The 24476-nt window shown below is 33.2% G+C and overlaps 3 protein-coding genes across 6 annotated transcripts; 2 read left to right on the top strand and 1 right to left on the bottom strand.

The window, feature by feature from the left end:
• Nucleotides 1-180: 180 nt before the first annotated feature.
• Nucleotides 181-2740, bottom strand: LOC123222446 (arginase 1, mitochondrial). Of its 2 annotated transcripts, none has more exons than XM_044645209.1 (7): nucleotides 2580-2740; nucleotides 2324-2471; nucleotides 2055-2214; nucleotides 1831-1964; nucleotides 1443-1652; nucleotides 1125-1235; nucleotides 181-678 (listed from the first exon to the last, which is right to left on the bottom strand). In XM_044645209.1, the coding sequence occupies exons 2-7, from the start codon at nucleotides 2465-2467 to the stop codon at nucleotides 418-420; spliced, it is 1020 nt and encodes a 339-aa protein (XP_044501144.1). In that variant the 5' UTR covers nucleotides 2468-2471; nucleotides 2580-2740; the 3' UTR covers nucleotides 181-417. The 2 variants fall into 2 exon arrangements, with proteins under 2 accessions (XP_044501144.1, XP_044501145.1); XM_044645210.1 differs by having other exon boundaries at nucleotides 2324-2490; nucleotides 2580-2731.
• Nucleotides 2741-10821: 8081 nt separating this feature from the next.
• On the top strand, nucleotides 10822-13666 carry LOC123222936 (protein GRAVITROPIC IN THE LIGHT 1-like). 2 transcript variants are annotated; one of them, XM_044645964.1, is made up of 3 exons: nucleotides 10822-11069; nucleotides 11445-11504; nucleotides 12099-13666. In XM_044645964.1, exon 3 carries the CDS (start codon nucleotides 12164-12166, stop codon nucleotides 13430-13432), a length of 1269 nt encoding a protein of 422 aa, XP_044501899.1. In that variant the 5' UTR covers nucleotides 10822-11069; nucleotides 11445-11504; nucleotides 12099-12163; the 3' UTR covers nucleotides 13433-13666. The 2 variants fall into 2 exon arrangements, with proteins under 2 accessions (XP_044501899.1, XP_044501900.1); XM_044645965.1 differs by lacking the exon at nucleotides 10822-11069 and adding an exon at nucleotides 11098-11262.
• A 724-nt stretch (nucleotides 13667-14390) lies between these two features.
• Nucleotides 14391-23492, top strand: LOC123223663 (tubulin-folding cofactor D-like). 2 transcript variants are annotated; one of them, XM_044646957.1, is made up of 18 exons: nucleotides 14391-14556; nucleotides 14732-14968; nucleotides 15208-15755; nucleotides 16065-16167; nucleotides 16645-16821; nucleotides 17343-17531; nucleotides 17882-17998; nucleotides 18211-18315; nucleotides 18810-18980; nucleotides 19077-19292; nucleotides 19665-19863; nucleotides 20355-20560; nucleotides 20643-20867; nucleotides 20963-21529; nucleotides 21612-21881; nucleotides 22227-22271; nucleotides 22557-22742; nucleotides 22959-23492. In XM_044646957.1, the coding sequence occupies exons 2-18, from the start codon at nucleotides 14801-14803 to the stop codon at nucleotides 23244-23246; spliced, it is 3780 nt and encodes a 1259-aa protein (XP_044502892.1). In that variant the 5' UTR covers nucleotides 14391-14556; nucleotides 14732-14800; the 3' UTR covers nucleotides 23247-23492. The 2 variants fall into 2 exon arrangements, with proteins under 2 accessions (XP_044502892.1, XP_044502891.1); XM_044646956.1 differs by having other exon boundaries at nucleotides 14391-14968.
• The last annotated feature ends 984 nt before the right edge of the window (nucleotides 23493-24476 follow it).

Raw genomic sequence — 24476 nt, 5'->3', positions numbered from 1 at the left:
TCTCCAAGGCCTCATGTTTCATTTATCCTTTCGGTTTGGAGTTATTTTGACATGGGCACACTAATTTTGTACCCTTAATTACTCAAAAAAGGGATCAAATGAATAATTTAATCCAGTGAATCGTCATTAAAGCATTTCTAATTCTGTACCCTAACAAAGAACTACAAGTTTACACCATTATAATGCACATTGCCATCATCTTTATTGGGCTAGACAGTAGCTATACTTATTTAGCATCATACAGAGTACAAAGTATGATTGATACGTTTAGATAATACCTAACAGGTTTACAGGTTCAATTCCTTCAGTAATGTTTGGGTAAAAAATAAAATGCATGATGTTGACCATTGATCAAACTTTCCAAGAACATCAATAAATAACAGTACACAAAAAGTTGATGGGGAGGTCAAGTACCCGTCATTTTGATATCTTAGCAGTTAGCTCCCTAACCAACTTAGCAGCAACCATTGCAGTCATCCCATCAACAGTGTCACGCTGTGGATTGAACTCAACCACATCTGCAGCAACAACATCAGCTTGGAGATTGTGGAGAATGTTGAGAACATCACGGAAAGAGAGACCTCCAGGCTCAATGTGAGACACCCCAGGAGCAAAGGCAGGATCAAGACAGTCCACATCTACAGATATGTACACACCCTTAACTCCCTCGCCAAGTTTCTGATGAAAAAATTAGGAGCACAACATCACACTCCAAGCAAGAAGACTCTTTGAGAAGTAAAAGCCAGAAACACTACCACAAATTAAGATACATCAAAGATCTACAAATTCATCCTTGTGGGGATTTCTTTTTCATGGAAAAGCACAAATTTCACTAGTACTTCTGCCTACCATCAAAAGAAATGTTTATATTTTTGTCATGTAATAAGTTTTTTATACCAGTGTTATGTATCATTATTTTTACTCACACTTTATACTATTTTACTGGTTTCTCAATACAATCAATTCCACAAATTTAGTATTTCTTATAAATCTTTTATTCTTAGCATATTTTGTATATGCAAAGCAGATAGGCTAAGACAAGAAAGCAAGAATATATCAAAATAAATGCATATGTGGATGTTTGCCACTGTGTGTGTCCAAGGAGAAAGAGAGAAAGAAGATACCAGGTTTTCCAAAAAGTGTTGATCTCTTGAAAATGTCCGCATTTCATATTGCTCTACTCCAAATTTCTTCCCCTGTTCTCGGCCTTCACTTGTTATTGATCTTAGTCCAACCTAAGCAGTAAGCAGTTGAACTAATTATTCGATATATAAGAGAATTCACACTCTCACATGAATAAGCAGTTTGCATGTCAGCATTCCCACTGACATAGAGGATGACATGATGATCATATTTTTTAAGCCCACATCTATTGAATCGTGATGAGAACATTATTACATAGAAGGTGGAAAAATGTGAGAGCTTGTTGAAAACAAACTCACCTGCAAAAGCCTCCTAGCATAACCACCTTCCATGATCCGGGCAAAAGATGAGGCATGTGAATATATATTTCCCTCAAACGCATGATAAATATCAGGATGGGCATCCAGATGAAGAATATCCACGGGTCCTCCAAGCTTCTCTGAGACAGCTCTTACAACAGGAAAAGATATTGAATGATCACCACCTAAAATTAATGGTCGCAATGGATCCTGGAAGAGGATATACTTATGAGAGAAGTGAATTTGTCAACATCTAAAAGATAAAGCTTCCATGAAACTCATCCAATTGGTTAAAGAATGAATGAAAAGTAACTCGTATACACAACAATGGTCAATTAACTTATTGTCAGATTTAATCTTAAAACACTATCAGAAATCATTAATTTACCTCTTCCATCACTAGCTTCACGGACTCACTAATGACATTCATCAATCTGTCATCATCGACACCACAATCTCGTATTTCTTGAACAGGGACATCACCCACATCTGTCAACACCCGCGGGTCGCTTAATTGTTTCCCTGCACACCGCAAACCAGGCGAGTCAAAGCTAAATAAATAAATAAAGGCCTTTAAAATATATAAATAAATCATTTCATTATAATTTTTACCTTCTTCAGTTGTAGAGTTGGTGCTATCACACCAAATAGCCTCTCTTATACGAGGTGGAGCAAACGCCGGCCCCTGAAGAAACGATGAGTTATGTCCCAATGGAACTCCAAGAAGAGTTGCCGAAGCCCTAACACCCCCTAACGCACGCAGAAGCTCTCCCTTCATAATATATATCACATAGCCACATGATCGAAATAACAATCAATTATAGTTTCTGCTGCAGACTGTTAGTCACTGAATTAACATAAAATCAAGATTGCATCTGTACCTTAAGTTTTGCCCTCTCACGAATAAGTGTAAGAGAAGCATCGATAACACGATTTTGTCCTTTCTCTAACAAAGCAGTTGGAATATTTGCGGCCTTTAGTTTCTGTAAGTAATGGACTCCTCTTCGCCCTAACATCGACGACATTTTTCTGCAAAAATAAAAATTAACTGAAAAGAAAGAACAATTTAGATAAAGCGAGTTCTGAGTTTATGAGAGTGAAACCGTAACCATTGAGATCGATAGTGCTGCATTGTACCTAACAGAGAGAGACGGACTGAGAAGTGTTAGTCACAGTACTGAGTCGTTCGGCGGTTTGAGTGCGAACAGAGGAGAGGAAGTCCGATTAAATATCGACGCGATTATAAGGGGGCGAAAGCGAGTAGCTTTTTTCTGTCGAGGTGTAGAGAGCCTAAAAAGGGATATTAATTAAAATAGGTAAAAAAAATTTCTGTTTATACCTTTTTAGGTAATATATATTAATTTTATTTTTATAAGTAAATTTTTTTATAATTTCAAAAATACCTTCTTAACTCTATATACGTAGGTGTTAAAAGAAAAATTTGAGTGTATGAATACGTACGGAGTGCACGTGGTGCGTGCGTGGTACGCGCGATGCATGCGTGGTGCGTACAGTGCGTGTGATATGTAAGCAGTGCGCACACCCTGATTAATATATATAAACAAAGTGTGAGAGTGTGCACACCCTTTCTTTTAAATATATATATATTAAATAATATAAAAAATATATTAAATAAATATATATATTAAATATTATAATATTTAATATAATATATATAAATAATAATAATAATTTTTAAATATATATTATATTATTATATATTATATATATAATAAATATATATAATAATATAATATTTTATATATATATATAATATGCGTATGTACTGTGCATGCACTGTGCACTATGTACAGTGCGTACACTGTACACGTACTGTGTATACTGCACGCACTCATGCATTCTGCACGTATTCACGCACTCTGCGTGCACTCCGCATGCACCCACGTACTCTGCACGCACCTATGCACTCCGCACGCACTCAAACCTTCCTTTCAGTGTCTATATATACAGGGTTGGGAGCGTATTTTTTGAGTTATAAAAAAATTTACTTATAAAAGTAAAACTATTGTGCGTTTACCTAAAATGATATAAACAGAAAATTTTTTACCTATTTTAATTAATATCCCGCCAAATTGTTTATGGATTATGATTAAAATAATCAATTCAATACCTCTACTCTATTAAGTGGAATGCTTTAGAAGTAGCACTCAATATTTTTAATTCCCTGGTCCACTAGTGAAAATACAGATATGCCCTTAGTTAACATTTATTAATATTTGTATTTTGAGTAATTATGATGGTATAATTATAAGAGAAAATGATTCGATCTTTTAATTTATTTAGTTTAATAATTATAAGATTGATAATTAGATTTAAAATTTATTTTATTTAATATAATTAATTCAATTATAAAAATAATAATCTAACTCGAGTAAGACTCTTTATTATAAAAAAATTATGATGGGTATTGTTATTAATAACATTATTTATACAAATAATAAATACAAATTTATATACAAAAAATATATATCACTATATGATTGAATAATTTTGAATTAAAAATAAAATAATATATCATCATTTATATATATAATTTTTTATATTTATTATTTATACACATAATATTATCTCTATGAGAAGGTGAAAAAAAATTTTACCCGTAAAGTATTTGTCCAATAAACTTCTCCTTATACGAAACCCAAACAATTATGATCAATGGGTATATAAATATTATATCTATCATTGTCAAAAAAAAAAAAAACTCTCCCTCTGAAGATAATAAAAATAACAACAAAATAATATATGTCACAAATATGAGTGAGAATATTTTAGTAGTATTTCTCATCGTACTTGCAGAAGTAAATTATTTTTTCTACCCAATCAACATTGTTTTACCAATGTCATCTTTTTATTTTAGTTAAATTAGAATATGAACAAATTTTGATAATTATATTTAATTTAAAAAATATTTATATTATTTTGTTTTAATATATTTTTTTCTCTCTATCCTCTCTGTCTCTGTATAGTTTGTCCAATAATTATTATTTGAGATTCAATTCTTCTTAAGAATATCTTTTATTGAATCAACATCAAATAATAATATACTATAGATTAATGTCTTATCATATCGAATATGAAGATTCAATTATGAGTTTTTAATATCTCTTTTATAACTCATTTTTATATAAAATTTTGAATTATATATGTTAATTAATGATTTTAATTTTTATTAATAAATATATTATTATATAATTAAATTATTTATTTTATTTTATTTCAAAATTACATAACTACGTGATTATATGTCAATCCATTCACATACCATCAATTGCTTGCATTTTCCAATTTGTTTATAACAAAATTCAAGCTAATATATCATGATATTTGATCGAAGAAATCTCAACAAGGGCAATTATGTCCATTTGGTTGATTGAAGTAAAGATAATGATGACTTGAATAAACGTACATGGTTGAGTCACTTGGCAAATCAAACAGACAAACAATCTCGAAGTGGAAACGCGCTTCAAAGTGCGCTTTGTGTTGGGCCAAAAAACTCATTCGCACGCAAGGTTTGATATAAGTCACTCATATCAATCAACTTTTAAAAACTCAAAGTTCTACCCATAACCTAATTTTGATTAAATTTTTCAATTAAAATTAAAGGTAAAATCACTATTTTAATAATATTATTAAAAATATATATAATTTATTATATTTTAAAAATTAATATTTTTATCTATATTGAAAATATTTTGATTTTAAAAAATTATATTTTCTCTTCATATTTTTTCTATTTCATATACTTTAAAACTTTTAAAAATTTTAGCTTCACCTTTCACTTCCTTTTAAACTTCAATTTTTGAAATTCTTTTTGTCTCTCTCTAGCCTCCTCCTTTGCCTGAGCCAACGTCAACCTTGACCTACAAACCATTCTCGTCATTTGTATACAAGAACGGAGATCTGGACATCGATATCGAAAAATACTTCAACAAGAAGCAAAAGGCACAGTCATCTTTGTGAAAGAAGATTTGGATGTTGGTATCAAAAAATGCCTCAACAAAAACCTAAGAAAGATGCATTTTCATGAACGAAGATTTGAATAGCTTTCATCATACATGTTTTGGACAAATGCCATCTAGATCTTCTTCATCGATTTGGACCAATATCTTTGCTTCTTCATCACCAATCTTCATCTAGATCGGTTTAAACTAACATTGATCTGGACGTTAGGTGGAGAGGTGAAGATCAATGGCCAAAAAGATGAAAATAAAACTCTAAGTTTGAGGGATAATTATGATTTTTCAAATTTGAAAATTTTTAATTATAAGTGAAATTATTAGTTTTTAAAATCTATGAAAGAAAATAATGAATTATATATTTTAATAATATTATTAAAATAACTATTTTATCTCTAAAATTTTAATAGAAATTGAGTCATGGGTGAGACTTTGGTTTTTAAAAGTTGACGGGTGTGCATTTAATTACATCAAACCTTGGGTGGGACTATGTTCTTTGGCCTTTGTGTTGCGGAGTACAAGGCACGGGTTTCATTGCATGCCGAGAGCATCACGCTTTACTATGCACAGCTGATGAGATAATTCGTCGTATCGTCAGTAATTTTGAATAATATTTAAATCAATTAAATCATTCAAACAATTAATTTTACCATTAATACTGACGAGATTTCTTACCATTCGTTAATCTATATAATTCATTCCTTTTTTAAATCTTGAAATCCATCACGATGTAACCTACATCTATATTAATATATTATTAATGTCTATAAAAAAAATGATAGAATCTCAAAAAAAAAAAAGATTAGGTGAATTAAAAAAAAAGGACATGAGCGTTTTTATTTTAAATAGAATTATTAACATTTATTTATTTTATAATTAAATTAAAATAAAATAATTACAATAATCTCAATGAGAAAAAAAACAATTTTTTCTTTACAAGTACGGAAGAAAATAATGCAAAAATGTTCTTATAATTAGTTGTGAGGTATACTATTTTATAGAGTTCTTCTTATAGTATTAAGGTGTCTATTTTTTTATTTTAGAATATTGATAAATAAGAGTGTTCAGTTATTGATATTTTAGCTAGTCTTTTTATCATAATTATTTGAATTGATTTCGAATAAGAAACTTTTTGGATATACAATTTACCTGTAAGAATTTATCATAGATCACAGGTAGGTAAACGCAAATGTGTACTTTCACGGGGGATCACAACATAAAAAGCATTGAGTGCCCAAATTTGGTTGGTTTGATCTTAATTGACAAACGTTTTGGCTCCTTCAACTTAGTAGAAAAATGTTATATGCTTGCCTCCCCTTTTGGATAAATGCAAATTAGACCAAGATGGAACATCTTCTAACTCATAGTTTAGTTCAAATAAAAAATAAGTAGGTTCAACTTTAAATATTGATAAATGAACATTTAGATTTTTGAAACTTAACTGACGAGAATTCAATATGTTTTTTTGATTCTTTTCTGTGCTAGGAAAAAATGGGGACATGATATGGGCCTTTTGTTCTCTTGTGTAACCAATTAAATGTTTAAAGCATTTTGCATCGCCAACACATTGACTATTGTATTTTTTAATCATTATCGAAGCATTGCAGTGTGACTTATGCTCGGTTGAGCTTCTTTCGTTTGCCGGTCCAGCAGATATCCGTGCGTGCTTTAGACTTATTTCTTTTGGTTGAAGTGAGTTTCTTCTGAATTTGTTTTATGATCTACATAAGTGTATATGAATGCATTATTTACAAGCAGTTTGAATATGTAAATAATGTATTGCTTACAATAGTTGTTATTCTCTCTTACTCCTTGAATGGATTGAAAATTCAACGAGTTGAAGAATAGACGTTTGTTTCTTAATAAGTCAAAATGCTCTTATTCCTCTTTAAAGTTTATCACCAAAGTTAGGTTTCTGTTCCATCACGAGCTAACCTCACAGATACATCAACAATCCAAAGCCTAAAGTTTTAACCTTATAAGAGGAAAAAATCAAAAATCGAAACTTTTTCCACACATAGAAAAAAAAACAGAACTTTGAGAAACAATCATATAGAAAAGGATCAATAAATTGAGAATGGCAAATAGAAGTAAATGTGGAAAGGAATAAAGGACGTTATTGGAAAATAAAGAGAGAGCCGGCCAAGTAAGAAAAGTACCTGAGACCAAAAGGTTGGTGCTGGGTTCGGCCTTCGGTTTCTGAGCGGCCTCCGCCGCAACCGCGCTGTACAGCCACCGCCCTCCTGATCATTGGAATGATCCATTGAAGTAGCACTACAATCTTCACCTTGTCGAAGTTTACATTTAATGGACATGTACGTCATATAACTTACTATGCACGGTGTGGATCCAGAACTTCCACTGTAAGGGGCTTTTCTAGTTTGGTTTTGTTATTGTTCGTCAATTAATTAGAAAAATTTGTTTAAAAACCATCAAATATTAAAAAAATAATACAATATCAAGAAATTGGGGAAAAAAACAATAATATAAAATATTTTTTTATATAAAAAAACCTCTTCACATGAAAAAAGCAAAAAAAAAAAAAATCACTTAAATTTAATATGTTTAAAAGTGTTTACAAAAATCACAAATTATAAAAAATATTTAAAGTTGTATTATTAGAGAATCAGACAAATGTTAAGTGTAGGGATGGCAATGGGGAGGGGCGGGGAGGGGATATCAATCCCCGTCCCCATCCCCGTAGGGGATATCAATCCCCGTCCCCGCCCCGTCCCCGTTACGGGGATAAAAAATAATCCCCGTCCCCTCCCCGCGAAGGAAAATCCCCTCTCCATCCCCTCCCCGTCCCCGCGGGGAAAAATCCTCTCCCCATCCCCGCCCCGTCCCCGTGGGGAAAAATCCCCTCCCCATCCCCGCCCCGTCCCCGCGGGGAAAAATCCCCTCCCCATCCCCGCAGGGAAAAATCCCCTCCGAATACCCGTAAATATAAATTTTAATTTTTTTATGTATTTCAATAAATAAAATAAATCATATTCTCCCAAAATATCACTTGTTACAAGAGCTACAAAATATTCATTATTATTTTAGTTCAAATACAAAGTTTTCATAAAATCTAACAATATGCAATAATTAATCTCTTCATTAGTAGCTTTTCATGTATGTGATTTAGAGTAATTTTATAATAACATTAAATTTAACACTTTTCATTAACTTCAATTGATTTTATCAAATTTATAATTTATTTTTTTTTGTGTAAAACCTGGTGGATTGACTAACTAAGTTTTGAAGTTGAAATAAAATTAATTTGGTGCATTTGCATTTTATGATAATGAGATTCTAGGGTCTTTTTAATATATTAGATTAATAGTTCAGAAATTAGAAAAAGCTGATAATTGATAATTCAAAAATTAGTAAAATTAAAGTTATAGTTTTAATAAATCATAATGTAAAATTTTCTAGAACTTAATAGTTTAGAAATTATTATATTAATATATTATATTTAAGGGGTGGGGTGGGGAGGGGATGGGCCGGGCCGGGCCGGGCCGGGGCGGGGAGGGGAGGGGAGGGGAGGGGAGGGGCGGGGCGGGGAAATATGTATCCCCGTCCCCGACTACGGGGATTTTTTTCATCCCCATCCCCGCCCCTTTCCCCGTTTTTATCGGAGAATCCCCTCCCCGTTAGGGTCGGGGAGGGTCGGGGCCCCTAAAATCGGGTCCAAATTGCCATCTCTAGTTAAGTGATATAATTATAAATTTAACTGTAAAATTAAAACTCAATTATTCTGATTAAAAATCAAATTTAGGAAATTTGAAGGAACAAAAAGAATAATAAACTATAAAACACAATGGTAAACAACTTATATAAATATGAGAATTAATATATACGAACATGCATAATATTCAATTAAAAATATTAATGAAATTATGTATATATATATATATATATATATATATATATATATATTAAGTAAACATTTATATATATCATCACGTGAATGAACGATTTTAAGTTAAAAATAAAATAATATTTAATTACATGATGATACATATAAATGTGTACTAATAGTGGATAAGCATAATAATGTTTAAAAAAAAAAGCATAAATCAGTCACCAATTTAAGATTTTGTTGCACAAATTTTATAATGAAAACAATATTTTTGAAAAAGCAATATTATGTGTGCCCACTTTTAATACATAAATAATTACATACTTATATATGTCATTACGTGATTGAGTATTATTCTATTTTTAATTATTATATATATATTTATTTATATATTCAAAATAAGTATGAATAATTTTATTATTTTTGAAATAAAACAATAAAACAACAGGAGTCTAAGGGTTTCCATGTTGAAAATAGATATTAAGAAGCAAGATTTTAAATTTGGAGAGGAGAAAACCTTGAAGATGGGTTTTGTATCCTCTCTTTTGTTTTTTGATTTTTTTTTTTTTTCAATTTTGAGGGTGGCCTTATACTGCATGTTCACCCCTGGGGCTAAGCATAGGGGTGAAGTATCACTTTGTAAGCGAAAATGTACTGGTAGGAGAGATTGAGATAGAGTATATGTCAAGATATTCAGCCTTGCACCGCCATTCCAGAGGATTGGAGAATGTTCAAAGGTGGTTTTGCAACTGATATCAACAAGTATAAATGAAAACAAATGCCAGCCATGTGACTGCAAAGGAATACTGAGTGTGGTGAGAACACCAATAAAATTTCTATCTATAAACATCTACATTTACAATGATAGAGACGTCGTTGTGTCGTTGTAGTATAGTGGTAAGTGTTCCTGCCTGTCACACAGGCGACCCGGATTTGACGACATTTTTACTTTTAAGAGGATGTTTGATTTGGGTAATATTTTATTATCAAAATAAAAATATTATCTTAAAGATAAATTACTTAGAAGATTACTAAGTATAAATGATTACTATGTTTGATAAAATTTAGTAGATATAAATAATTATTATGTTTGATTAAAGGTAATAAAAGATTACTAGTAAATTTTTTTATTTAAATGTCCTTAAATATAATTATTTTTAAACATTTTTATATTATTTACTATATTAATTAAAAATAAATTTATTTTTATCTCAAAAAATTAATAAATAATAATATAATTATAATAAACTCAAGATTATCTTAGTAATTTTTAAATATCTAAGATGAAGGTGGTAATTAGATTACTACCTATATTATCTATTGCGTCAGTATTGATAATAGAAGATTACTGTAATATTTTATTACTGATAAATTAAATAAGAGAATAAAAGATAGATTACTAAGATAATATTAAAAACCATCAATCAAACGCCCCTGAATGTATTATGTTCCCCGGCAACGACGTTTATGTTCACAGTATTCGTATTGATTTTATATCATATATTAGTTTTATTAAGTAAATGAAAAAGACATTAATTTAGTCAAAATTAATGAATCCATCAATGACTCACAGTTGTTGCCATCGGTTTTAATTCGATTGTCAACTAGAAGCACTAGTAATGATTGGCTTAGCCTCGATTTTGCGGAAAAAGATATTCATCTTGGCCTAGCTAGTGTTAACGTTTTGTCAGGCAAGGTTCGAAACTTTACCAAAGTTGTTCAACACATCCGTCTTTCTTCAAAAGCTTATGTTCTAAAACTCCCAACTCGTGCGGCTAATCTTTGGCAAATCTATTCGATCAGGTACATTTTTAATCATTAGCTCTCGTTTGGTTGCCAAGAAAACCGATGAAAATGACAGCTTGTAGAAGTAACTTAGCTTAATGGCAGCAGCATTGGGTGTAAACATACTGGTCTTTCTCATTTTTATGTCCCCAAATTATCTAAACCGTCCAAACATGCGCAATCTTCCCGTAGTTAATCGTGTCTTCTATTCGTGAGTAATAAATTGGCTTTACATTGATATTTCTATGATGGAAATTACAAATTTTTTTATTTCGTTGAACTTGTTTCTACTCATTTATGCCTAATAACCCAAAATGATTAAGAGGCTATGAGCATTGTCCCGGTTTCAGAGATCAATGACGAATGATTGGTTTATTCATCGTTAATTTTCAGGTAAGCGGGTATTATGATTGTTGAATTCTTTCCAAGGAGACGGGATTTTGATCTTAAGAGGTAGGTTACCTCTTCTCTCAATTTTTAGGTTAAATTTGCTTATGAGTGACTTCCAAATGTTTAATTAAGGTTTGCTTAGATCAAATTTGAAAATTACTCAGTGAGAGCGTTGGTTTTACCGAATTTCAGTTTTCCCTTGCTTTTTTTCCCCTCTTATTATTGAGGATTGGGTATGCTGTATCTGATCAAAATTTCACCATTGCATGTTAGAGCATAGAGAAGGGAATCGTTTGTGCCAATGTATCTATGTTTCATGGGCGTAGCTGTTCTTTTGATGAATATTACTAGTCCCATTTCTGATCCTGGCCTTACTAGTTACTAAATTAAGATAATATCTTTACTGTCTGTCTATACTCAGTGTGAGCAATCAAGCAACCCTTTTTTTCCATGTTTTCCCTAAGAATCATTTGCTTAGGACTTTAGCATGTTACATAGAAACCATGTGATCTTTTGAAAACCAGGACTGAAGATATGGCTCTCTTTTTTATAAAATCTGTGAACAAAGTTAGTTTTCCTACTATTCTCGTATTTTATATTGTATCAAACATTCTTGTTTATGTGTCTATAAACTTTATAATCGAGGGAGATTTGCAGGTTTCTCTGCATTGTTGTTTATTCTGGTGGAATCCAATTAAACTACCGCTTTGTTGGTAGTAGCTATGCTACCTACTGGGGTGAAAGATAACCCACATCGTGAGAACAACAGCCAAAAAGTCCATCCTCAACCTATGGAAGATGCCATGAATCAGAATCCTGAAGCTGTTGAAGCCTTAGTGTCCAAGATATTTGCATACATCTCCTCCCTAAAGTCAGCTTATATCCAGCTCCAATCTGCTCATACTCCCTATGACCCTGATAAAATTCAAGCTGCTGATAAACTTGTAATCTCAGAGTTAAAGAATCTATCTGAACTCAAGCATTTTTACAGGGAAAACAACCCCAAACCAATATGTGCTTCTCCTCAGGACTCCCGCCTAGCTGCAGAGATCCAAGAACAGCAAAGCCTGCTGAAAACATATGAGGTTATGGTGAAGAAGTTCCAATCTGAAATTCAGAATAAAGATTCTGAGATTATTCAGTTGCAGCAGCTGATTGAGGAGGCAAATCAGAAGCGAGTGAAACTGGAAAAGAACCTTAACCTTAGGGGCTTGTCAAGCAAAGAATCGGAAGGTTCTGCAGATGAAAATGGATATTTTCCTGTGGATCTGACTACTGATCTATTCACAGCAACTGTTGAAGCTGCTTTCAAAGCTATTCATGATTTTTCTAAACCATTGGTCAACTTGATGAAAGTAGCTGGATGGGACCTTGATGCTGCAGCTAATTCTATCGAACCCAATGTTGTTTATGCAAAGAGGGCTCACAAGAAATATGCATTTGAGTCTCATATATGCCAAAAAATGTTCAGTGGCTTTCAGCAGGAAAGCTTTGGCATTAAATCAGGAAAACTTATGGTTAACAAAGAGAGTTTTTTCCATCAATTTCTTGCTTTAAGGGAGGTGGATCCACTGGATATGCTGGGTCAAAACCCTGATTCCATATTCGGGAAATTTTGCTGGAGTAAGTACCTTGTGGTTGTTCACCCAAAGATGGAAGCATCATTCTTTGGAAATTTAGATCAGCGGAATTATGTAATGGGTGGTGGACATCCAAGGACTCCATTTTACCTGGCCTTTCTGAAACTGGCCAAGTTGATCTGGCTTCTGCACAGGCTGGCTTATTCTTTTGAGCCTAATGTTAAGGTTTTTCAGGTTAACCGGGGTACTGAGTTCTCAGAGGTTTACATGGAAAGCGTAGTGAAGAATTTGATAATTGATGAAAATGCTGAGAAGCCTAAGGTTGGGTTGATGGTAATGCCTGGTTTCTGGATCAGAGGCAGTGTAATTCAGAGCCGGGTTTATCTATCAGGCATGAAAGTCGCTGAATGATGACTAGCTGTATGCAGTCCTTGTTCCAAATGTCTCTTTGTTTAATTATGTGTTGCTTATCCTCGTTTTATATATATATATATATATATATATATATATATATTTTTTTTTTTTTGTCGCCCTCTTGTAATATATGTAATAGTATTGTTGGCTGTTTCAGTTGAAATGACTTTACTTAAGCTCAGCATTTTTTTTCGCATTTGGGTTGGTAATATTAATAGCTGCATGATCCAATGTCTGCTTTCTTATAATAGATGAATTCTGTTTACAGCTTGGATATGTGACAAAATGTATTTATGTTAGTTTAACAATTATTTGCGTCTTGTTAATCAGCATGGATTTTCACGGTCTAATTGTGCATTCTACTTATTATAGAAGTAACTATTAGACCATTCATTGATCATGGTGAAAATAAAGCTTGGGGTCTGTAGTTATCAGAAATTATCAATCAAGCTGATGATGTGGAGCTAGATTTAATCAAGCAGGGCCGATTTTGTTACTGAGCCAGAGAAAGAAAGAATCCTTCTTACATAACACTAGTTCATATCTTGCTGCAAAATTGGAATTCATATATTCTTTATTGGAGCTTTTGAATAACAAGATGTGATTTTTTTATTTTATTTTGTATTTTGAATTTGGCTGAATTTGACAAGCCAACTTGCTACGCTAACTATATAAATAAAACTCAATTTTCAGAAGATTTATCAAAAATCTCTTAAACCTTAATTCTGAGATCATATTTGGTCAAGCAATTCTTTGCCAATCCTATGAAAATGTTAATTATGCATCCTTAAGACTTCAAACTCCAACAAATACTTATTTGTAATTTGTAATTTGTAATTATGTTATCTAAGCCTAAATTTAAAGAGAGACTTATATATGATTGTATTGTGCTAAATTACTATGTAAATAGGAGATCATAACTCTAATATCTTATAACCCTAAAACCAAAAAAAAAATCTATGAAGTTTCCTAAATAATGGTCTACCCTCATCTCCTTTGAAATGAATGTCATAAAGTGACCGACTTCACTTCATTGTAAGATAGGTGGTCATCAAAAGTTGAAAATATGAAATGTACAAATGGTCGGGAGTATATCAGATCGCTTATAACCTGTATTATCGGTAATGTCTTCATTGAGCTTCTAATTTTGCCCTAAGCGAGCCAATGCTTCCACGCAATTTGGGTGTTGGATTTTTTGTCTTCAAATTTTTCTCTCTCTCTCTCTCTCTCTTTTTGTTTAACCTTTGATTTGTTTCCTCTTCTGTTTTTGCTTTCTTTTATTTGATTTGAAACCAGCACAATCAAACATTCCTTCTCGCATAGACACTCTCGCACTCTGTAGGGTAAATAATCGATAGAAGAAAAATGGAAGAGGCGATTCCTTATGAAGAGGACGACGCACTCGATTCTAAGGAGAGAGTTCTACAGAAGTATTTTTTACTTGAATGGAAACTGGTCAAGTCTCTCCTCGATGACATCGTTTCAAATGGTCGTGTTTCTGACCCCTCTTCCGTCTACAAGATCCGATCCATTGTACTTTCTCTTACTCACCCACTAAAATGTAGAATGTACTGGTCTGCAATTCTATATATCTGGACTATTGATATCTGCATTGCTGAATTTTCTTATTAAGTCTGATTATTATATTACATTTGAAGTTTGGTTGTGGTTGGCTTTATGTTTGATATTTCATTTACGATTGTGTGATTCTTGTACTTGTGAGTGTTAGGGTTTAGTACTGAAATTTGTTTGACATTGTTTTTGTTTTGCAGATAGACAAGTACCAAGAACAGGGTCAATTGCTAGAGCCTTATTTGGAGAACATTGTTTCTCCTTTGATGTTCATTGTCCGTAATAAAACAATTGAATTAGGTGTATCTTCGGAAGAAATCCTTGAAGTTATTAAGCCAATTTGCATTATTATATATTCTCTGGTCACAGTTTGTGGATATAAGGCTGTCATCAAGTTCTTTCCACATCAGGTTTCTGATTTAGAACTTGCCGTTTCTCTCTTGGAGAAGTGTCATGACACAACTTCAGTGACATCTCTAAGACAAGAAAGTACTGGAGAGATGGAGTCAAAATGTGTCATACTTTTATGGCTTTCTATTCTTGTATTGGTTCCATTTGATATATCGACTGTCGATACTAGTATTGTGAACAATGATGATCTTGGTAAAAATCAGCCAGCTCCTCTGGTATTGAAAATCTTAGGATTCTCTAAGGATTACCTTTCAAACGCTGGGCCTATGCGCACTATAGCTGGATTACTACTCTCTAAGCTTCTAACACGGCCAGATATGCCAACAGCCTTCACCAGGTATTTTCTCAGCATTCTGGGTGTTTAACTTTAAGTTTTGAGCTATCTTGGTCTAACTTCATGTTAACTGAATGGATAAATTTAACTTCTGATTTTTCAGTTGAAAACAAATTTGATGTCCAATTAATTTGCAATATGCTATTATCTTTGACAAGAGAAGAAAAAGGTTGTAATATCTTCTTTTATCCAAGTTGAACTGTATAATAAACGCTTTATGGTATAAGTACTTCCTCCAGTTTCTGTGCTAAAAATTGAAGTTACTTGATGTGCTTGTTAACCTTACCTGCTGTGGTATTTTTTCTTTTCTAGCTTTCTTGAATGGACACATTATGTCTTATCTTCTGACACCGATGATGTTATGAGTCACTTTCGGTTGCTTGGTGTTCTGGAGGCGCTAGCTGCCGTTTTCAAGGTTTGTTTTAAGTACTTTGATTCCATGCCAAAGCTAAAAAAATATTGTTAATTATTTTTTATTTGATATTATTAATAGGAGAGAATAGTCTTCAATTCTTTCAATATATCTTTGTTTAAGTTAGTACTATTGTCCAATATACGATTAATGATTGCACAATTCATTTGAGCTTTTGGCTCTTGGAAATGGACATTCTTTTAACACGTTTCTTCTTGGAAAGGAGTGGGTGTTTTTTGTTATCTTTTGTTGATAATGGACAATGATATGGCTTGTATCTTTTAATACAATGGTATTTCAAACTTTCATTATCCCTTTTCTTACTAAAAGATGTATAATTTTCAATTTGCGGGCATTTAGGATTCTTTTTGTAACTATTCCATGAGGTTTTTCTTTATTGTTTTTACTTAATGAGTGGCTCTTTCATTGCTGTCTAACTTCCATCATTTGAATCCCTTATTTACTATTTATTATAGTCAGGCTGGTGGCCGAAAAGTATTGCTGGATGTGATTCCAGTTGTCTGGAATGATGCATCGGTCTTGTTCAGGTCAGGTTTTGCAGCTAGGAGTCCTTTGCTACGGAAGTATCTTGTGAAGTTAACTCAGAGGATTGGGCTTACTTGTCTCCCTCGTCGTACACCATCTTGGCGATATGTGGTTGGTGCTTAAATATTATACACCATCTGATTCTAACTGCTTCACAATTTTGATGAGGTTTCACACATAATGACATTATGATAGGACTGATGTTTCACCATGTTTATTGTTTTATGCTTGATGGGTTGTGCCTTATATGCATGTTTGGTTGTGTCTTTATATTCACTAAACCCTAAACTGCTCATTGAAAAAACAGAGGGCCTACTAGCTTTATAAAAGAATCATTTTACTATGTTATTTCTGCATCGCCTGTTGGCGGTGGCACTGAACACTTCCTGACAAAGTTTTTATTTTTAAATAAAATTGTAACCATTACTCTAAAGTATATACTTACTGTTACGGAATGTCATCTTGGGCTCTCCTTGTTTTATATTTTCCAAGTCACCTTGTGATTGGGAATTTGCACATGCTATATTTTCTCTTTGGAAAGTGGTACTTTATTAATATTTTGAGATAGGCAATTGAAAATAACATTCTTCAAATACATTCTCTTGCTTACTTGTTATGCCTCGTACATGCAGAGCAAAACAAGCACACTTAGAACGAATATATCTTCACATGCATCCAGTGAAATAGATGATTGTAATCATAGTTTGGTCAAGCACATCAAATTTGAACAACATCCAAATTACCCTGAAGATGAAGACATGGATATTCCTGAAATTCTGGAGGAGATAATTGAAATTTTACTCTCTGGATTGAGAGACACGGTATGTCTTAAGTGTGAAATTATTCTTTCAATGTACCAAATGGATGATGCAAAATGTGAAGAGCCTGAAAACAGTCTTTATTACTCTGAATATTTTAATAGAGAAATAATGCGTTGGAGTAAATAGAAGTAATGGAAAGGGTTATTTAGTTTTGCCCATTAGTTATTCATCACAATCTTGCAGCTTAGGACAGAATTTTAATCATCATTGAATGTGAATAAAAGTTCAACATGAAAGTATGCATTGCCAAGGGATTACAAATTCTTTCAGCTTCATTTTACATCCAATATACTTTATTGTAATTTTTACCTGTTACCAGTGTTTTGATGTTGCTATTGTTTGTAATTCAGGACACTGTTGTGCGCTGGTCTGCCGCAAAAGGAATAGGCCGCATAACTTCATGTTTGACATCTGCCCTTTCAGAAGAGATCTTGTCATCTGTGCTGGAGTTGTTCTCCTCAGGCGAGGTTTACTTTTGCCGTTACTCTCTCTGCATCGTTTTCAGAGTTACTTTTGCTGTTGCTCTTTTTGAATTGACTGTAATTGCATTTGCTGAGAATATAACACATATATCTTGGAATGCCTTAATCCATTATGCATATATTTAAGTCCTTTTATCTGTTATTTTTTACATGATTTTTGTGGTAGGCTCATTTACTAGAATACCATTGTTTTGCAGGGAGATGGTTCATGGCATGGGGGTTGCTTAGCATTGGCTGAACTAGCTCGTAGAGGATTGCTCTTACCCAGCAGTCTTCCTAAAGTTCTTCCCGTTGTTGTGAAGGTTGTAGGATTTATTTTTGTGGCTTTTGTTATTTTTTCTTTCTGATTAGTGACATACATATTCTTAAGTTCTTTACTCTTATTTTTCTGATAGAGGCAGAGTTGAATCACAAAATTTTGCATTCTAAATCACATCTTGCAATAAAGAAACTAATGTCACTGATAAATAGGCCTTTTGTCTGTCTGATTCTTGCTAGTTTGTTTGGCTGTTTAAATTTGATAACTCATCTAACTTGAATAATCAGACAAGTAATTAAGTTAGGAAGTCAATATGCAGGATGCTCACTCTAATAGGTGATTAAGGCTCTCCCTGAATATATTCGTTATGGTTGTCATCAAATGATGAAAGTTGACATAGTTGCTGAACCTTAATCCCTTGTGACCTTTGTATAACTGCATTAATCACCATTTTAAAAAAAAACTTAAGTAGTTGAATTAGGGGTCAATTAGATGCTCATACGTATGAGACTACCTTAACATTGATCTTCATAACAGGCTCTACATTACGATATTCGAAGGGGTTCACATAGTGTTGGATCTCATGTACGTGATGCTGCTGCTTATGTTTGTTGGGCGTTTGGACGTGCATATTATCACACGGACATGAGAAACATACTGGAACAGCTTGCTCCAGATTTATTAACTGTTGCCTGCTATGACCGTGAGGTGATTCTCCAATTGGCTTTCTTGTTTATTTTTAGCTGGCCAAGGTTCTTTTATTTGTGTTCACTAGGCTAACAATTTCAAGTATGATATGTTTAGGTTAACTGTAGAAGAGCAGCTGCAGCTGCTTTTCAGGAGAATGTTGGAAGGCAAGGAAATTATCCACATGGCATTGACATAGTGAATACTGCAGATTATTTTTCACTATCTTCACGAGTAAACTCTTTCCTTCATGTCGCAGTGTGTATTGCCCAGTATGAGGGTTATCTTTATCCATTTGTAGATGAGCTTCTCTACAACAAAATTTGTCACTGGGTATGCTGTTAACTTGATATTTCTTTCAGTGTTCTTGCATCTGTTTGAAAATAGACATAAATTCCTGGATGGGTGTGTAATTAGTGTATGCTTTTTGTCTGCTGGACAAATTGCCTGCTTTCTGAATACTGATTACAGTATATAAAATTTCATGTGTACTCTCAAACTCTTGAACTTTACATGAACTATGATTTATTAACAGTATAACTTCATGGCTGGATTTACACCAAACTTCTGTTGTATTCTTAAAACTATGAATCTAATGCCTTTTCTTATAATATTTGACTAAATCATCATCATCTTTTTTGTCATCAATTTTTCTTCTTGGTCTATTATACTGGTAGCTGAAGAAATTTTTAATGTCTTCTTTAGGATAAAGCCTTGAGAGAACTTGCAGCTGAGGCACTTTCTGCTCTTGTCAAATATGAACCTGAATATTTTGCAAATTTTGTTGTAGAGAAATTAGTTCCCTGTACACTATCTACTGATTTATGCACACGCCATGGTGCAACCTTAGCAGCTGGGGAAGTTGTTCTGGCTTTACATCTATGTGATTATGCCCTTTCCACCGGTTGGTACTCATTCTTTCCTCCTGAACCTTATGTTAGCTGAATGGAACTGCTTGCTTCCAGTGTGTAGTTGTTTCATGCTTGCTTGTCTTCTTCTTTGGTCCCTTTTTAATGTTTAATTCTTGATGGATCAAACTGCCAGAAATTTGATACTCATGAAGTGCATCATTAAGTTTTGCTGATGTTTGGAAAAAGATATTGAATTGCTTGAGAAGTCTATTCGAACATATAAACAAGATTTAGTGGGTGCAAAGACAGAGACATCTGATAACAGTGATAGGTGATTATGGGAGTCAACAATTGAACCTTCATGAGTTTTAACTGTTAGGAGTTGATTTAAACCTCATTCATGAGCGTTGAAGTGCATCAAGGAAAGCTTATTTACTAGTAAAATAGAAAACTATAGTACATGTTTTTGTTTTGCCAGCTGACTTATTTGGATTCTTAATTGCATTAATCAAGTCAGGGATTTTCAATTTATTTTTTTTAACAGACAAACAGAAACTTGTGGCTGGTATAGTTCCTGATATTGAGAAAGCTCGTCTCTATCGTGGGAAGGGTGGAGAGATAATGCGTTCAGCTGTCTCCCGGTTCATTGAGTGTATCTCTTTATCACATGTGTCATTACCAGAGAAAACAAAGCAAAGGTTGTTGGATACTCTTAATGAGAATTTGAGACATCCTAATTCGCAGATACAGGTATATCAGATTTTTTTAGCTTGCCAGTGGTATTTATTTCTTTTAATATTCTGAATTTGGGAAAAAAATTTATCATGTACAGATTGCAGCGGTTAAAGCACTGAAGCATTTTGTGCAAGCATATTTTGTGGCTACTGATAATGGAGTTTCAGGTGTCATGATATCTAAGCACCTGGAGCAGCTGACTGATTCAAACGTGGCTGTAAGAAGAGGATCTGCATTGGCAATAGGTGTTTTGCCATATGATTTTTTGGCTAATAGGTGGAGGGATGTGCTTTTAAAGCTCTGCAGCTGTTGTTCAATTGAGGTGAATTTAACTTTTTTGGTATGATTGATATATTCCACTCTCAAGTAATTGAAAAAGAATGGTTGATGTAACTAATGGATATTTTATGGGTTCAGGAGAATCCTCAGGACAGAGATGCTGAAGCACGTGTAAATGCTGTGAAGGGACTTGTATCAGTATGTGAGACACTAACTCAGGCAACAGAAGATTCCTGTATCCATTTTGGAGAGAATGACATATCTCTATTTCATCTAATAAAAGATGAAGTGATGACTAGTTTGTTTAGAGCTCTTGATGACTACTCTGTGGATAATAGAGGTGATGTGGGATCTTGGGTTCGTGAGGCTGCTATGGATGGCCTTGAGAAATGTACTTATATCCTCTGTGAGAGAGATTCCATGAGTTTAACAAGAAAATCACAAGTAGTTGAATCTCTGTCAGAAGTTACTAATAATGCCATGGCCCAGTTTAGTGGGAAGAACTCATTTTTTGACGCAAATCTGGCTACCAGTTTAATTGGAGGGATTGTGAAGCAAGCTGTAGAGAAGATGGATAAACTCAGAGAAGCGGCTGCAAAGATTCTTCAAAGGATTTTGTACAACAATAGAATTTTTGTCCCATTCATACCTTACAGGGAAAAGCTAGTAGAAGTTGTGCCTAATGAAGCAGATTTGAAGTGGGGGGTAAGTACTTATTGATCATTTATTCTTTGCATAATTACTAAGTGAAGTCTTCTGACATTGAGTAAATGATTTCTTGCTGTAGGAACCTGCCTTTTCATATCCACGTTTTGTACAGTTACTTCAGTTCAGTTGCTATAGTAGGATTGTAGTGTCTGGATTAGTTATTTCAATTGGTGGGTTGCAAGATTCTTTGAGAAAGGTATCGATTTCAGCATTGTTGGAGTACCTCCAAGTAGTTGAATCTGAAGAGCCCAACGGAAGAAGCTCCAGAGAGTACATGCTATCTACTGACATCCTTTGGGTTCTGCAACAGTACAAGAGATGTGACCGAGTGATTGTACCAACTTTAAAGGTTCATGAGCTTTTGCTTAGAAATTTGAATTTGAATTTGCTTAAGTATGCTTTGCCATATGATTTTGCTCTTAAGAAAGTTAAATATTGTTGTCATTCGTTTCTCTGTATCCCCCCTGACTTTTGAGTTGAATAATTAAATTACTTTTTTGTACTGTGGTTTCATCAACCTTCTACTCTGCTTCTGCTGCGTATTATAAACTACAATAACTTGTTTAGATTTTCAGCACATCATCATGCATATCTAAGCATTGCTTTCCTGTTTTTTCATTGCCACATAATTTGTTATTATCCATTTTCTTTTTATTGTTACTGTTTAACTTTGATGATTTTTGTTGTCTTGTAGACGATTGAGTCTCTTTTCAGCAAGAAGATATTCTTGAATATGGAGGTTAGTTTTGAATTCTCTCTCTTCTCACCTTTTCCAATTTACTGATGCTGTTCACTTGACGTTGGTTCATCTAGTTCTTGTATAATTTACTTTAAGTGCCAGAAATTATTTCATTTGTAGAACTTCTCAGCTTTAGAGCATACTTGAATATCTGGACTGGACATTTTAAGAGAGAATAAAAACATGATTTCAGCCTCACACTGTATTTATTCTGTTTCCTGAATTTATACTAAATACTTCTCTTCTGAACTCTTTTGAAACATTGGATTTCTTTCTATTTTTTAGGTTCATACACCAATCTTCTGTGCTCATGTTTTGGAATCCCTGGCGGTTGAACTTAAAGGGTCCAAGGACTTCTCTAAATTATATGCAGGCATTGCAGTACTTGGATATATTGCTTCAGTTTCAGACCCCATCAACTCTCAGGCCTTCTCTCAACTTCTCAGTTTTCTTGGCCATCGTTACCCTAAGGTCTGTGTTGCTAGACACCACTTTTGCCATTGGTTAATCTTAAACTTCATTTTTTTTCTGCTAAAATTCAATTGCATCACTCTTTTCTCAAATTTTTGCTGCTTAAAAGGACATGCATCATTTTTTTCCCTGGAAAGCATCTCAACTGTATCACTCTGGCAGCCCTGTTGTATATCTATCATACTTGATGGACAATATTATTCCTTTTCTACCCAGATTCGTAAAGCTTCGGCCGAACAAGTTTACCTTGTCCTCATGCAAAATGGAGATCTTGTACCAGAGGATCAGCTAGAGAAGGCACTAGAAGTTATAGCTGAAACTTGCTGGGAAGGTGACCTAGAAGCTATGAAGCCACAAAGGTTAGAATTGTATGATTTGGCAGGTCTGGAAGTGGGAACAGTCAACACTACCAACAAAATATCAAACAAGGATGGCAAGACAAAGCCTACAGCTACTGATGAAAACGCGTCCTATTCATCGTTGGTTGAATCAACTGGGTTCTGATCTATAAAATTATCAGAGTGGCATAAATTTGTTGCATTTTTTTTTTTTAAATCTTTTGAACCCTCTTCTTTAGCTTATTTGCATGGTGTTTTTATGAACTTGTTTTAGGCTGTTCTATCGATTTGAAGATTTTCTTGAGCTGTTGGAGCTGATTAGTAGTTGCTTGTTTCGACTATGAATTTTGAGAGTTTGTATCCGCAATTTTGCATATCATTGTGTAAGCGTATCTACCATGGTTTTTACTTATTAGTATTGTTCGATTCAGTTGATAAGTATCTTTGAATAAAAAATTGATACAATATAGTTGACCTAACACATAATATAATATGTATAGTTTTGTATCATTAATTTTATTGAAGTGGATTTGAGCCTTTTTTGTTTTTTAAGTGATGATGTGGTAAAATGGTAGGGGAAGAAATGAGAAATTTCATAATATCTTAAAAATATGATGCATTTTTAAGATAATGATGGAAAAATTAAAGTTGTCATTTTGAAGTTATATTCTACTAGGTCATTTGTGATACACCTATTATTACTTTTTAGTCATTCTGAAAACATTTCATTTAATTAAACCGCTTTTGTTCTTAAATTGATTTCTGGTTATGCTGTTTTAAAATGATTATCAGATAAAACAAATCATCCTAACAGGTTCAACTAAGGGATGAATTTGAATATTTAGATAATATAAAGATTCCAATAATAATATTATGTTATTTCTCATTTAAACTTTCCTGTACCGTAAAAAGTATAGATGAAAATTTATTAACTCAAACTTCATCATAAGCACCAAGTGATGATTTGACAAAGCATAATTTGAAATCGATTTTTATCTGAGCTTATTTGTCTTTTTTCCTACGTAATTTAGTCAAATTTATTAATACCAAAAATGGATTTCTAAGTTTATATAGATTAAATAAAGTTTGCCTTTTCCGTTGTCCTTCCGTTGTAGTCTAGTCGGTTCGGATATTTGGCTCTCGCCCGAGAAATCCGGGTTCGATTCCCGGCAAGGGAATTCAAATCTTTTTTTGTCTTTTCCTTTTTGTTGTTTTCCTTTCATTTATCATTTTAGTTTAGTTGCACAAAGAACTTATCAAGTAAATTAATTTAATGAAAATAATTAAACTAATATAGGCTTAATTGGATCAAACAAAATCTAAGCATAAACCAATTTAAAATCAACTCTATTAGAAAATAAGTTAACATTCAATTATATGGGTGAGAAAAAAAATT

This window comes from Mangifera indica, chromosome 8 (genome assembly GCF_011075055.1).
Source record: "Mangifera indica cultivar Alphonso chromosome 8, CATAS_Mindica_2.1, whole genome shotgun sequence".
NCBI lineage: Eukaryota > Viridiplantae > Streptophyta > Magnoliopsida > Sapindales > Anacardiaceae > Mangifera > Mangifera indica.
Note: the sequence above shows the minus strand (reverse complement) of the source record. Positions and strands in the feature narration are given on the sequence as shown.